The 14,935-nt window shown below is 37.0% G+C and overlaps 1 protein-coding gene across 10 annotated transcripts in view; it reads left to right on the forward strand.

The window, feature by feature from the left end:
* The window catches only part of DMD (dystrophin), a 2,228,404-nt gene that overhangs the window by 1,472,422 nt on the left and 741,047 nt on the right, over window positions 1-14,935 (forward strand). For all 10 annotated transcript variants that reach the window (XM_061410475.1, XM_061410469.1, XM_061410467.1 and 7 more), the window contains one exon: window positions 8,072-8,173. In XM_061410475.1, coding sequence (XP_061266459.1) covers window positions 8,072-8,173 — 102 coding nt within the window. The remainder of the gene's footprint in view (window positions 1-8,071; window positions 8,174-14,935) is intronic.

The raw sequence follows: 14,935 nt of genomic DNA on the forward strand, positions 1-14,935 counted from the left end.
CTCCTAATCTTTATTCAAATGTCACCTTCTCAATGAGGGCTTTTCCCCTGGACACACTTTCTCAAATATCCACCTCCCATGTTCCCTTGGAAAAGGCAATGGCACCCCCACTCCAGTACTTTTGCCTGGAAATCCCTTGGACGGAGGAGCCTGGTAGGCTGCAGTCCATGGGGTTGCTAAGAGTCAGACACGACTGAGCAACTTCACTTTCACTTTTCACTTTCATGCATTGGAGAAGGAAATGGCAACCCACTCCAGTGTTCTTGCCTAGAGAATCCCAGGGATAGGGAGCCTGGTGGGCTGCCCTCTATGGGGTCGCACAGACTCAGACATGACTGAAGCGACTTAGCAGCAGCAGCAGCAGCAGCATGTTCCCTTAGCCCACACATACATCTCCTATCCCCACTTGAGACTTTATTTTTCCTCTTTAACACTTTTCATCCTTTGATGTGCCATAATTTATATTTTGGGCTTCCCTGATAGCTCAATTGGCAAAGAATCTGCCTGCAATGCAGGAGACCCCAGTTCGATTCCTGGGTCAGGAAGATCCACTGGAGAAGGGATAGGCTACCCATTCCAGTATTCTTGGGCTTCCCTTGTGGCTCAGCTGGTAAAGAATCTGCCTGTAATGCAGGAGATCTGGGTTTGATCCCTGGGTTGGGAAGATCCCCTGGAGAAGGGAAAGGCTACCCACCCTAGTATTCTGGCCTGGAGAATTCCATGGACTATGGAGTCAGACATGACTGAACAACTTTCACTTTCAATTTATTTATATATTTTATTGTCCATGGTCCCCATTAGAATGTGAAGCTCACAAGAACAGAAAATGTTTCTGTTTTATTCACTGCTATATATCCAGTATCAAAACAGAATTTAGAACATAATAGATGCTCTTATATTCAGTATATATTTACTGAATGAATTAACTAAGATGCTGGGGAGAGTTGGGTAAGATTTCACTTGCCAAAGGCATTCTACTGCCTAAAGGACTTTGAAATCCCATCATTATGAATGGAGGGCTTCTAAGAGTAGCTTCTGGTTATCAGTCTCATTATTTGATGGTCGTACCTATGTGTACTCTTTGGTTGGCCTTGAATAGCCTATGTCCCTTAATAGATTCTCTCTTCTTGGCTTCCTAACACTTGCCACTTTAAAAAATCAATACAGCATTATATTTTGTATATTTGGACAGATTATTTTTGAAATCCATAAATCTCTAAATCAGAAGAAAGCCTCCCTTTGGTGGGCTGCCCTTAATTAGCTCAGAATGGAGAGAGAGAAACTGTCATTCTTTGTCAATCAGCTTGGCACGTACTTGACAGGCTGCCGTTACAGTGAAGGAGAACTGTGTTGCTGTGGTCTAGCAATCCTAATTGTAGATAAATAAAAGAACAGTCACCCAGCATGAAGGGAAAGAGAAAGAAACTCAACGGCACAATGTTATGTTTTTCCATCCATCAGCCTTCATTTGTCAGACTCTGCCTGACAATCTAGGCCAGAGAAGTCAGGCTCTAACACAATATTGATTCCATTTTATTTTTCATTTCTTGCCACCCTTTTTAGCAAACAGTTTGTATGTGGAATGAGAGACGGTGCAGTCAATATACGTGACTAGGGAACATTTATTTTAAAGGCTTACTTTGTTGTTGTTTTTTTTTTTTTCTTCCCATAAAACTGTATGTTTGTTTCACTATAATATTGTAATTGTCAGCTCTTGCTGCAGTAACAAATGACCCCCCAATTCCAGTGACTTATAACAATAGACATTGATTAACCATTCATGTGTCTGCAGATCAGTGGCAGCTTTACTCCACACTATGGGTCAAGATGAGATTTTCTCATCCTAGATTGTGGATCTGCTCCAAATGTCTTCTCATCCAGAACCCAGGCTGAAAGAGCACCTCCTTTATGATACATTATTATCTCATGGTAAAAGACAGGAACTGGAGGTACTAACAAATCCTGAATTGCCTTTAAAGACCCAGCTCAAAGCTGTCATGCAGTCATGTCTGCCCACAGTCTATTAATCTAAATGAGGCACATGGTGAAGTCCAAAGTCAATGGGGAAGAGAGCATATTCACCCACAGGGCAGACATTTTCACACAGTCAGTGAATAATAATGAACTAATAAGCCAATCATAATTTTCACAAACATCTTAGAATTGATTCCAAAATCTTTTTTTTTTATATCTCAACATCTCTGAAATTGAAGTATTTGCCACAAAAGTGCCTCCAAAGTTAATTTTTTTAAACTTAGCAATTCATGACATAATAGTCATTCTTCTATCCATGATATCTTAGACTTGATAGAAAAACCATTGATTGTGGTGGTTGACAAAACAGTCAAATGGCAGGAAATACTCTTTATAAATAAGGAAATTAAATGAAGAGGTACTTAGGTTTGCTAAAGAATATAGTTGTCATCTTTATATATTTTCTCTGTTTTCAGTAGCAGCATATGTATCTTATTCAGACAGCTTGTTTGAGTGGAAAACTGTACATTAGATGGATGTTAGATCTGTCTACCTATTCAGAGATTCATATATATTCATTTTTAGAATATCAATTAGAAATCAAAGTGTAATTCCCCTGTTTAAAAACCTTTTTGTGGTTTCTCCACTAAGGTCTTGAGGATGATATAAAAATTCCTTCTTTCCTTTGGTCCTTGCTTCTGCTCCTGCATCATTTCCTCCCATTTCCCCACATGGGATCTCCATGCCGCCTCTGTTTCCAGTCTTTGCATACACCAGATTCTCTCTTGACTACTTTTCCATCATCCATTCCTTTGTCAACCAGGCACTTGAGCTGTCTGTGTTCCAAGTTTTTGCTCAAACCTTTCTTCTCCAATAAGGCCTGCCCCTACTCTCTTTTTGTCCCTCAAACACAGACCTGATCAGTTGCTCCTCCATGCCCCATTGTACACTGAACATTGCTAGTCATTTCACCTGTTGCAGTCCAAGTTTAATACATGATTGGCTGTATCCTTCTGCCACGTATCATTCCCAGTTCCTAGCCAAGACTTTGAAATATAGTAAATATTAAATAAATGTTTGGGAAATGCACAAATGAATGTTGGAACATATGTGAAAAGGCTGTTGATATCCTTTTTACTTTGTGAAAATGGTAAAGAATCTGCCTGCTATGTAGGAGACACAGGAGATGCGGGTTCAATCCCCTGGAGAAGAAAATGACAACCCACTCCAGTGTTCTTGCCTGGAGAATCCCATGGACAAAGGAGCCTGGCAGGCTACAGTCCATGGGGTCACAAAGAGTTAGACACGACTGAAGTGACTTAGCATGCACACATACACATATATATATATGTGTGTGTATATATATAGATAGATACACTCTAAGGTTAACAATAAGTAAAATGATAGAAATATAAAGAAATTCAAAATAACTAAGGAAAACAAGGCAAAATATGTCTCTCTTATATTATCCTTAGCGGCACCAAACTTCTAGTTTAAAAAGAAATGTGTGCATACTATCAGTTTAATATTGAATTAGAAAAATAATAGTCAATGAATAAATTCTTTAAAAAATATGAGTGTACATTAATTCACATATGAGTTGCTACTTTCATCCCCAAAGGTGCTGTTCAGTCTTTTTTAATCACTAACCATTGCTTCACTGCTTGTCAGGACCAACACTACCAGCAGTATAAGTAATGCTGTCTAAAAAGAAATAAAACGGAACGTGCTTAGAGTTACTCCATTTTGAATACCTATCAAGGCAGGATTTTTTAAAACTACAGTACAATATTTTCCTAGTGAGTATTAATGGTTGTTCCTATTACCTATTCAATAAAAATTACATACTTAAAATTATGCATAAGATTGTAGTGAAATGTCAGTACAATGATTTAAAAAAAAAAAAAAACAACAACTCTAGTTATATCATAAGGGTCTTAACTCCTGGTGCACAATCTTATATTACAGAGGATATATTAAAAATAAGGCAGAGAAAAAACTTAAATGGAAATGTTCTGTTATTAGAAGTGAGCTTTTTTGGTTGAAATCCCACGAAGACATTCTTGTCTGAATTTTCTTTGAAGTTTAACACTTTCTACTTAGAAAAAAGTGGCCACTATAATTAGCCATGTTTCCATTTTAGTGGTGAACTTCTTCACCTTATCTTAAATCATATAAAAATGTGAGGTCATTGGGGAGATAAAAGATTTACTCAAACCAATTCTCTGACCTGGATATCATCAGTTTGACACTCACAAACCCACAAAGAGACATTCTTGGAATTTTTTAAAGGCTATGTAAGAATTTATTTTTTGTGGGAAAAGATAGGATTTTCTCTCATTTACCCATTGGAATGATACTATAGAATGCACTGGAGATAAAGAGGAGAAAAAAAATAACATTATAGTAAGAAGCATGACTGCCAGTTTTAGCATATGCATGTGTGTTCACACATACACACACACAGAGACACACACACACATGCTCTACTCAACAAAGTAGGCTGAAGTGGAGGTTTAGTGACACACACTTTGTGGTAATATCATCTCTGCCATTTGCAAGCTATATGGCCTTGGAAAATTGACCTAATCTCTCTTGGTTTCATCATCTGCAAAATCAGATAATACCCTTTTTGTAGGAGTGTAAGTACGAGGACAGATGTACAAAAAATAAAGTGTTTGACACGTGGTAAAGTGAAAGTGTTAGTCGCTCAATTGTGGCCCACTCTTTGCAACCCTGTGGACTGTAGCCCGCCACACTCCTCAGTCCATGGAATTCTCCAGGCAAGAATACTGGAGTGGGTGGCCATTCCCTTTTCCAAGGGATCTTCTTGACACAGGAATCAAACCCGTCTCCTGCATTGCAGACATTCTTTGCTATCTGAGCAATCAGGAAGGCCCAGACACATGGTAATGTTTCAGAAACTCTGTTTTGTTAATATTATTATATCACTTGATGGGAATCACTTAATATCACTGTAGCAGTTTGTTGATATTTTCAGCACAGTTAATGATTTCAGCAGCTTTTTCTTATCTTTGCATAGTCATGTGATTTGGCTGGTATTTGTTTGTTTGCTTTAAATTTTTTCCATGTCAAATCTTAATTGCATGAAGGGATATCAATTTTTAAAAATTTTTTCACATATACTTCCATTTTTTTCAGCTTGATCATCAGCTTCTCATAGTGTATTATTTTGCATGAGCTTAAGAAAACTATACTAAGGGACATATGAAAGGAATTTAATCAGATTTACTACAGTTGATCCTTCAAGCAATAATATTTGACCCTCAATAATAAATTCACATTGCAAATAAATGTAGTAAGGTAAATTGTAGAAAGTTATCTTCAAAATGGCCTTTCTAAAGTGATTTATCAAAGGCATGTATAATCAGATACCTAGTTCTCAAAAAAAAAATCATAAAGGGGAAGTACTCACAAAGAATTAAGAGCTGAATATTATTTCTCTTACCCATTGCTCTATATCTGTTCGACCAAGTGTTAATCTCATCCAGGTACTTAAACTCTCCATTTTTTCATTAAAGGATGAAGAGATGGCAATAGTGTTGTTGGAAGGACATGGTACTAGGAAATATTTCTATAAATGGAAATGATGTGGACTTTCCTGGTGATCCAGTGGTTAAGGAGGGCTTCCCAGGTGGCTCAGTGGTAAAATATCTGCCTGCCAAGCAGGAGACAGAGGAGATGAGGGTTCAATCCCTGGGTCAGGAAGATCCCCTGGAGGAGGAAATGGCAACCCACTCCAGTATTCTTGCCTGGAGAATCCCATGGACAAAGGAGCCTCGTGGCCTACTGTCCATGGGGTTGAAAAGAGTTGGACATGACTTAGTGACTAAACCACCATTACCACCAGTAGTTAAGACTCTGTGCTTCCAGTACAAGGAACTGGAGTTCTAGCCCTGATCAGGGAAGATACTGCTTGCGTGTGGTGTGGCCAAAAATTTAAAAAAAAAAAATTTAATGGAAATGATGTGACTTTGCAATGCTCATTCATCAGAGAACTAAATCTAGGGTGAATTCAGTGGCCTGTAGAGGGAATATTTTACTTTCTTTAAGTGTAAAACATAGACATTTCACATGGCATCCCGTAGCCCATCTAATAAGCATCTCCTTAGAACTTGGAGCTCTAAGTAATATCTGGACTGCCTTCATGTCAGCCTTGCTACTCTTTCTGTTCATTTGCCAGTGAAGATTTTATGAATTAAAATGTGTGTGTTTATTTCCTGAGGGAATTCCTTGTCATAGCAAATGCAGTCTTTTAGCCCTGCTTGTTTACCAGTGCCTCCTAAAGAGTGGCATCAATTATTTGTGATCTTTGGAATTATTTATTTTCAATTGAAGACTGAGTGCAGGGAGAGCTTTCCCTGTGGTCCAGTGGTTAAGACTCCAGGTTTCCACAGCAGAGGTCACCCGTTCAATGGTTCAATCCCTGGTTGGAAAAATCTGTGTGTCGCTCAGGGCAGCAGGGAGAGGAACCTGTTAGTTCTAATCATTTGCTGCATCCATGAAACAGTAGTAAAATTGTTGACTATTTGTGCTCATTGTCTGAAGGTATGTAATTTGGACTGGGTGCCCTTGTAAATCATTCCAAGGGAAGAAGGAAAGATCCAACCCTCACCAAGTACACTCTGATGTTAAACTTGTTACAGTTTTGCTGTTTAAAAAAAAATCAGGAGGAGGGTTCAGGATGGATTTTCTTTTAAAAATTTAGAAATAAAAGAAGAATATATTAAAAAAATCACATTTAGAACTTTTTATCATAGAGAATGAGTTAATACTTAAAATTTTAGGTTTGTTTCTTCCATAATTATTGTCCCTAAAGGACGTGTGGGTGTGTGTCTGTGTGTTGCACGCATACCCATGTAACACATAGAGTTAATGTTGTGGACTCTTTTAACCAAGTGGCTACCTCCCACTGCTATTTATTATAAGAACTGAAGAAATAATCCTTCTCAGGAGCATGTGATGAGCACCCACAAGTTATAAGAAACCCTACTGTGCCATATAAGATTGTAGTAATTTTGGTTCAGAGGACACCCTGCTTGGATGAGCTGAGAGAGAGCAGGGACAAACGCAGTGGAGAAAGGAAACAGTGGCATGAAGACACGTACACACCGCAGTGGGGGGAGGCTTCAGGGTAGGAGAGGGAGGAAGAGGATGCAGGTTAATCAGGAATTGCTATCTGGGGAAGATTGCCCAGGCCCTGACTGACGCCTGACATTGATTAATCGATACTCCATCCTACTGTTTAACAAGTGTTCCATCCAAAAAGTCTTCTGTAATATTTAACTTCACTTCCTTCAGCTTCAATTTATGCACATTTCTTTGGTCCTCTCTTCAGGAGAGCTAGAGAGCAGCCAGTGGCAAAGAGTTTTATATTCATGTATCTAAAGAGGGTGTTTTGGTTTTTTTTTTTTTTTTCCTTTTGTTATGTAATGTTTTGTTTGGTCCTGTTTTTTGGTCATATGATCAGGCTGCAGTCCTCCCCAGACTAAGGAAAGCAGATTTTTAAGGATAACTGAATCATTCCTCAAAAGGTCTATTTAATTTGACTGCTTAATAATTAATCAGTCTTGATCCTGTGCTTTAAGTGTTTACTCTTTGGAAAGAAAGTTAGTCATTTTGACAGTGATGTGGAAAGATTTGTTTGGTTTCTAAATATCTCGAAACAAAATTTGGGATTCAGAGCCAAAATAAGAAGTGTGTGTAGTAAAATGGACATTAGGGTTACTGAGATTATTGGAGTTAACTATCATATTTATCCATATTGACCACATGCATAGATCATACTTCTTATAACTGCATTTTACCTTTTCTGAAAAATAGCAAATATCTTCTCTGTTTCTACATAATAGTATTATGATAATTCAAGTAAATTGGAGGTAATTTTTTTAAACTTTCGTATGTGATGCAAAGACCTCTATTTCTTTTCTCTGCACTGAAAACTACTTTGTGCCCCTCTGTACTGCACAGAAATTGATCTGCAATACATGTGGAGTCTCCAAGGGTATATTTAAATTTAGTAATTTTATTGCTAACTGTGAAGTTAATCTGCACTGTATGTGCTCTTTTTCCCCAGGAAACTGAAGTAGCAGTTCAAGCTAAACAGCCGGATGTGGAAGGGATTTTGTCTAAAGGGCAGAATTTGTACAAGGAAAAACCAGCCACTGAGCCAGTGAAGGTAATGAAGCAACCTATAGCAACATCCATTACCTCATAATGGGTTATGCTTCCCCTATTTATAATCGATGAAATAACTTGTAAAGAAATATTGGCCATCCTGCAATAGCAGAGGCAGAGCTGTCTTTTTGATCAACATATCCTATTTATATATTGTGATCTTAAGGCTATTAACGAGTCATTGCATTAAAGGACTTCTTTCTGTCCTGGTGCGCTGCCATCAATACAAAAAGTAGTCCCACCTTCAAGGTAGATTAAATTCTTTGAGGCTTTATTGCGTTGCTTGCCAGGCTTGATGCTTTTCATAGTGTTTGGCTTCATTCAGATCAAGCTACTGCATCATACTGTCTGTCTCCAGCCACTGTAAAGAATCACAATATGGTCCATGACCTTTCTTTTCTCTATTGCTCTTTCTTATGAAAGAGGAAAATCAGCATTTGGGCATCAATACTTTATTGGGTCAAGAATTTTTAGTGAAATGTCATGTAATTGCTTCTCTCTTTGATTAAAAAAAAAAAAAAAAGCTGGCCTGAGAGAAAGGTTTCTACTTCTTTCCTTTCCTCATGTGCATTTTGAAGTCTGGGACACATTTATTCACAGGCTATTGCATGAGGAGAGAAATGGAAAACCAGTTCCGTTCTCAAAAAATAGATAATCAATGGTTTTCATTTGCAAATGAGAGTCCAAGTGATAAATAGAAGTTAGGTATAGCTTACCTTATTTTCTGTACCTGACCAAAATTATAATGGCCCCCATTATGATGAAGGTTCCCGAGAGCCTGTAATGGTGGCTGTTTATTGATCAGTCCTGGCTTCTCTAGCTAATCTTGCAGGCTGAGATTTAGTGAGCCTCACCCTCATGCTTAAAACTGCTCTAAAACAGTGCAGGTCAATAACCTCATTATACAGAACGAGTTTGTCCTTGCAAATAACATTACCATGACTTACACTCTGTCTCCAAGGTCACTGCTGATGCTTGGCCCAAGCTTCATTTCTAGAAAATTGTTGGTTTTCCTTACAGTTTACAAGAGGGTTTTTCTTAGGTAAATTTAAAGGTTTGGGCTAAATGTAATATCCAAACAGCAGGTGCTGAAAGGCCCAGATTTTGCAGTAGATATCCATAGACATTTATACAGGAATATATTGTCCCCACTCCTAACATCCTCCCAAAGTAATTTGCATCCAGTCCAGGCCTGGAATGATCATTTTCATAAAGTAACAACATGTATAGTTTTTAGATTGGCGAGCTAGAAAAGGTCCTGAAAGTAGCAAGTTTCAGGGTTTCTTTTGATGCACTAGAGAAAGCCAGTCCCAAGCAGCTACCTTTCTTGATTAACAGAGTGACTTTCATAGCAAGCAATGAGATGGACAAATGGACCATTTTGTAGATCTGTTCTACCTACTCAAAGAGTTTATGCAGGGTTTGACATAATTGCTACAGATCACAAATATGCCTTACAGTTGGCTTTTGCTTTTGAGCCTATGCAAAAAAAGAGGCAGAGCCTTCATTGAAAGTCAATGAGAAAATGTGTATTCATTGTATGTACACCATCCAAACCTTGAGGCTAATCGGTCATATCCTCAAAATCTGGGCCACTATGAGTTCAGAACTGGGATCTGCCACCTCTTGGGGTCTCTAATTTCTACTGCAGCATTAGTGACAGAAGAGGGGGATTACCCTCCTGAAATAAGAGAGCAGGCAGGGTGGTAACTTCCTTGTCTTTCACATCCCTGGAAACCGTTGTGTAGAGTCAGCCCTCGTCTTTCTTTTCTTTTCCCTTCCTTCACCATGTCCTTTCAAATCAGTTCATGGCGGAGAAGCACAGCTTAAATGAAAACTCATCCCCGCTCTGCCATTTACCCCTCAAGTTGGGAGAGGAATCACCATATCAGGTTCCTAGTGGCCAAAGGGCAAAATTGATTCAGGAGATCAGGAGTGAGGAGAAATGGAATATTCATGTGCAGCTTTTGATAAGGACCATGCATGACCTTGGAAATTCTTGAAGATTAGCTGGGGCATCTGGTAGCCTGAAACACTAGAGGCTCAGAAACTACCTCATCATTAAGGAAAAAAGCACTCTGAAAGCTGACAAATGTTGGAAGAGGAAAAGGGAAAGAAGCTAGGATATAGAGCGGTTTCCTCCTGTGTAATAACAAAATATTAAAGGATGCTATCTAAAGCTGACAAAAAAGAAAAATGAAGACAAAAAAATCACAAACAAACAAACAAAAAAACTACCTCATCCTTCAAAACCTGGAACCTAGCAATACAAGGTACCAAGCGAGGGGAACTGTTTAAATCTCTGCATGGATCAAAAACTTATTTTTAAAGATTAGGGATGATTTTTCTAAAGGGTAAGCCACTGCTCTGATAGTACATAAATCAACCGTGCATTTAACTTTGACTTCATACATCAAAATTTTTAAATTTTACTATTCCTGATGCCTTTCCTCCTTAACTTTCAGGTTTCTCACCCTTTAATAGAAAGAGAAAGGGTACAAGTAGCCTGCAATACATTTTCATGACAAAAGTTTGGTTTTTGTTTTGGGGAGGAGGTACATTTGGAAAATATAACAATTCTTTGGAAAATATAACAATTCTAAAGAAGATGGTGATAGTCTTTCAAAGGAAAATGAAAATCCCTCATGGTGTGTATATAAGATCCAGTATTTAAATGGATAATTAGTATGTCCACCACTTTCAGACATTCTAATTAAGGACACAGCAGAGAATGGTTCTGTTTCTTAGAAAATTGGCTGTCTATTGGCACCTCCACATTCCACATCAGACAAGCTGTCTGCTTACCTCCTACGCTAACCTCCCAAGCTGAGTCCTCTTAAAGAGCTTGGCTCATCCCTGTTCAGTTTTTTGGGGTTTTTTTTTTTACCCTTCATTTCATCAACTTCTCTAGGGTTTCCTTAATTTTCAAAGATGGTAAAATTTTAGTTTATTTTTCTGTCATCCATAACTGATCAATTTCTTATTTTCTTTGAGAACTTCCTCTTAAAGATCAAACATACATTAGGAGACAGTTCTACTAATGACATAAATGTAGCACTAGATCTGTGATGCAAATTTACTGGGAAAATCTTAAGATAATTGAAGAAGTAAGCATCTTTGTTTTGCTTTCTATCTCTTCTGTCTCTCTCTCCCCTACACACACACACACACACACACACACACACACACACACTTTTATTTCATTTGATTTGTACCTTGTTCCTTTCTCTTAACTTCAGAACTGTTGAAGATTGCTTGGATAAGTTCAGTAAATTGTTGAATACTTTGCTTAAGCTATACTTTTGGTAATAATACTTTATGGTAATGCTGTTGGGGGAATCATTTTAATATGTTCCATTTTCACAGAGTAATGAGCAGGTTCCTCAGTAGCCCCGAATTTAGCAGTTAAAAAGCAACAAAGACAACTGCCCTCAGTAGCAACAATATTTACTACAAAAAAGAAAAGCCATTTGTTATTTGACTTAAAAATTGTTTAGTTCTTTAGAACTTAAGCATTTGGATGGCATTCTCTTATATTTTCACTTTCTTTAACTTTAATTTTGGAACACCACTCTTCCTGTTAAAATTTTTTAAATGTGTGTGTATATTTTGAAATACTTATATCACCTTCCATTATTAGAACTGAGAACATTAATGAAATTTAAAATGTCTTAGTTACTTGGTGAAGTGATAAGATCACACCAGCTGGTTTGCTTTGCTAACTTTTTAAATTATCCAGAAAAATCTTAACATGAATCTAACAATATGTTGTATTACCGCTTTTGAATTTTTTTTTTTAATGTTAAGAGAAAAAATGAGGTGTTAGGAACTTTCTATATTTGGCCAAAGGGTTCCACCCCAACCTTTAACACAAAAATAATTGCTATAAACAAATGGTCAAGAGGGCAATTACCATCTTCCAGGCATCATTTCCTCCGATATAAGCTGCAGAATGACAGCATCATTAGTCATTTTCAATTATAGTCAGTCACAACCAGGGATGTTTCATTTTCCCAGCTGTTTTGTTGTTAATTAACTAGATTAAGCTGTTTTTTTCCCCCTCCTGAGTTTGTTCTACTGCCAACATCAACATTTGAAATTTTGAAAAACTCTTTGGGTTTATTTATTTATTTATTTTTTTGCCTGATAATTCAAAATATATCACTCACAACAGATGTGCATCCAAAAATTTATATACAATATAGAATGTCAAGTGGTGTCTTGTTGGTGAAAATGTTTCCCAATTACATATTATATTATAACAGTAATTGGATCTTTATAAATCATGTATCAGGCTATCTCATTTACATGGTGTAACTTTTTTTTTTTTTTGGTAACATCAGAATCAATAGCAAGATAACAGATATGAGTCTATCCCCCAGATAAACAGATCCATTTTGATTGACTCATTTGATAAACACAATTTCCATGTCAATGGTAATAGAAACAGTTCAGGGAAGAATTATAGGGAGTAACAGTATTAGAGAGATTTTATAATTTATTAATAGATGTGTATCAGAATTTCATTTTTTAATGCAAATAAGTTTTACAACTGAGTAAAAAGTCTTGACCATGAGAGATTGAATCAGTGCTAATCACTCTTTGGAAGGAATGATGCTAAAGCTGAAACTCCAGTACTTTGGCCACCTCATGCGAAGAGCTGACTCATTGGAAAAGACTCTGATGCTGGGAGGGATTGGGGTCAGGAGGAGAAGGGGACGACGGAGGATGAGATGGCTGGATGGCATCACTGACTCGATGGACGTGAGTCTGAGTGAACTCCGGGAGTTGGTGATGGACAGGGAGGCCTGGCGTGCTGCGATTATTGGGGTCACAAAGCGTTGGACATGACTGAGCGACTGATCTGATCTGATCTGAATATAAGGAGAACCCCGCTTTCCCAATGAGAAGATAAAATTTATAATAAATTTTTGAGCAATTGATAGAATCATTTAGGAATGTGGATGAGATTGTCAAATGCCTAGTTATGTTTAATTTCTTAATTGATTAGCACTTCCAATATTTGAAATCTCACATTTTATAAAATAACACACTAAGAATATTGCTTTTGCCACATTTGTATTTTATGAAAAGAGTTCATTCACACATGCACACACATACACTCACACACATATATTCCAGAATTCTAGAGCTTACTGTCTTCCTTCTAAGTTATTTGCAATATGGCAGTGTTTTAATTAAATGGTACAGTCAAAGCTTTCTCTCCAGAGACAATTAAGAATATACCTACCAGTTTTTATCTGGAAGGTGAAAGGATTAAAGCAGGGCAGAGTTAAGAAGTAGTAACAGTGCCTCCTATTTGTCATTTTTGTGGTGGCATAATGGCCTTGGCTCTGTCTTACCCCAAACATGGCCCTTGGATGTCCACATCTCTGTATAGTTTATTTTCTGTGGCTGTTGATGTTTACTTGAGACCATCATACCTAGCTAACTGCCATTTACCAGAAGGCCTGGTTTTCACTTCCTCAATGTTATTGTTGGAATATTTATCCCTAACTTCAGTGCCCATTCCCAAAATATTAGGAGAGATAATCTTTTCATTATTCTTAGATGTGAATTATATATCACCCCATCAGAATGACTTATTGTTTAGCTTTTTAAAACTATCTTTAAAACATTTGTTTACAATGACTTTTACCACTGGTAAATGTGAAGGTATACCCTAGGAATAATTGTTAATAGTTTATCAATTTTCTTTACTTCCTTTTTGTTTTATTAACCAATTCTGGCAGATAACTTCTCTATGCATCCCAAATTCATATCTCTTGAGAGTATTTCAGGGTACTGTTGAACTTTGTTGTTCAAAATAAAACAATTGAAACACAAAAGACATTATAAGCTAATATGAACTGACTCTTTTGTGAGAAAATATTTTGGGAAAGAGTCTCAATTTAGTCTTACTCAGTAGCTCATGCTGAAACTGGACAAGCATTTTAGAGATCTGAATTTCACCTCTCGTCCTCAGCTGTATTAATTGCATTTATAGACACAGACATGGAGACATAGATGTTTCAGTTACAATAATCATATGTATGTCTATGTATATAAAGTCATAGGATGATTTATTTATTTATATAACAGACATTAATATCATGCCAAACATTAACACAAGAGAAAAATACAAGATTTAAAAATTTTGAATATCCCAAACATAAGTAGTTCAGAGTTAAATTCCATTTTACATTTAAAAAGGAACCTATATTCAGAAATAATTTTTTTGTAATTAATTTTCACTCTTCATAAAGAAGAAATTTCACAGTTTGATATAATTGTCTTAACATTTAATGACTAACTCCAGGGAAATTATACACACACACACACACACACACACACAATAGAGAATAATGCTCAGGTACAAATGCCCCCTAGAATGAATTTCATTTTTCCCTTTTAAAAAAAATGATCTCAGAGTTTCACCTTTTTGGTAAAACATGAATCTACTATGACTGTTGAGTTTTGAGCTCTTGTGAGGAAATCCTGGGATCTGCAGTTTTGCTTAGCATATTCAAAGTCTGAAAACTCTGGACACCTAATCAAGAGTAGGACTTCATAACTAGTATCCCACTGATTTTATATTTAAAGATGTTGGAATTTAGACATGCATTTGATTCCTTTAAATGTGGTTAAAGATTAACATCATTAGCAAATCATTACCTTTTACATTTTTTTATGGGTGCGGCTTAAAGTCTATTATGTGAAGAATGCTGCATTAGTTGCTGCAGCCAAACATTTTTGCTATCTG

The sequence above is a fragment of the Bos javanicus genome, chromosome X (assembly GCF_032452875.1).
Source record: "Bos javanicus breed banteng chromosome X, ARS-OSU_banteng_1.0, whole genome shotgun sequence".
Lineage (NCBI taxonomy): Eukaryota > Metazoa > Chordata > Mammalia > Artiodactyla > Bovidae > Bos > Bos javanicus.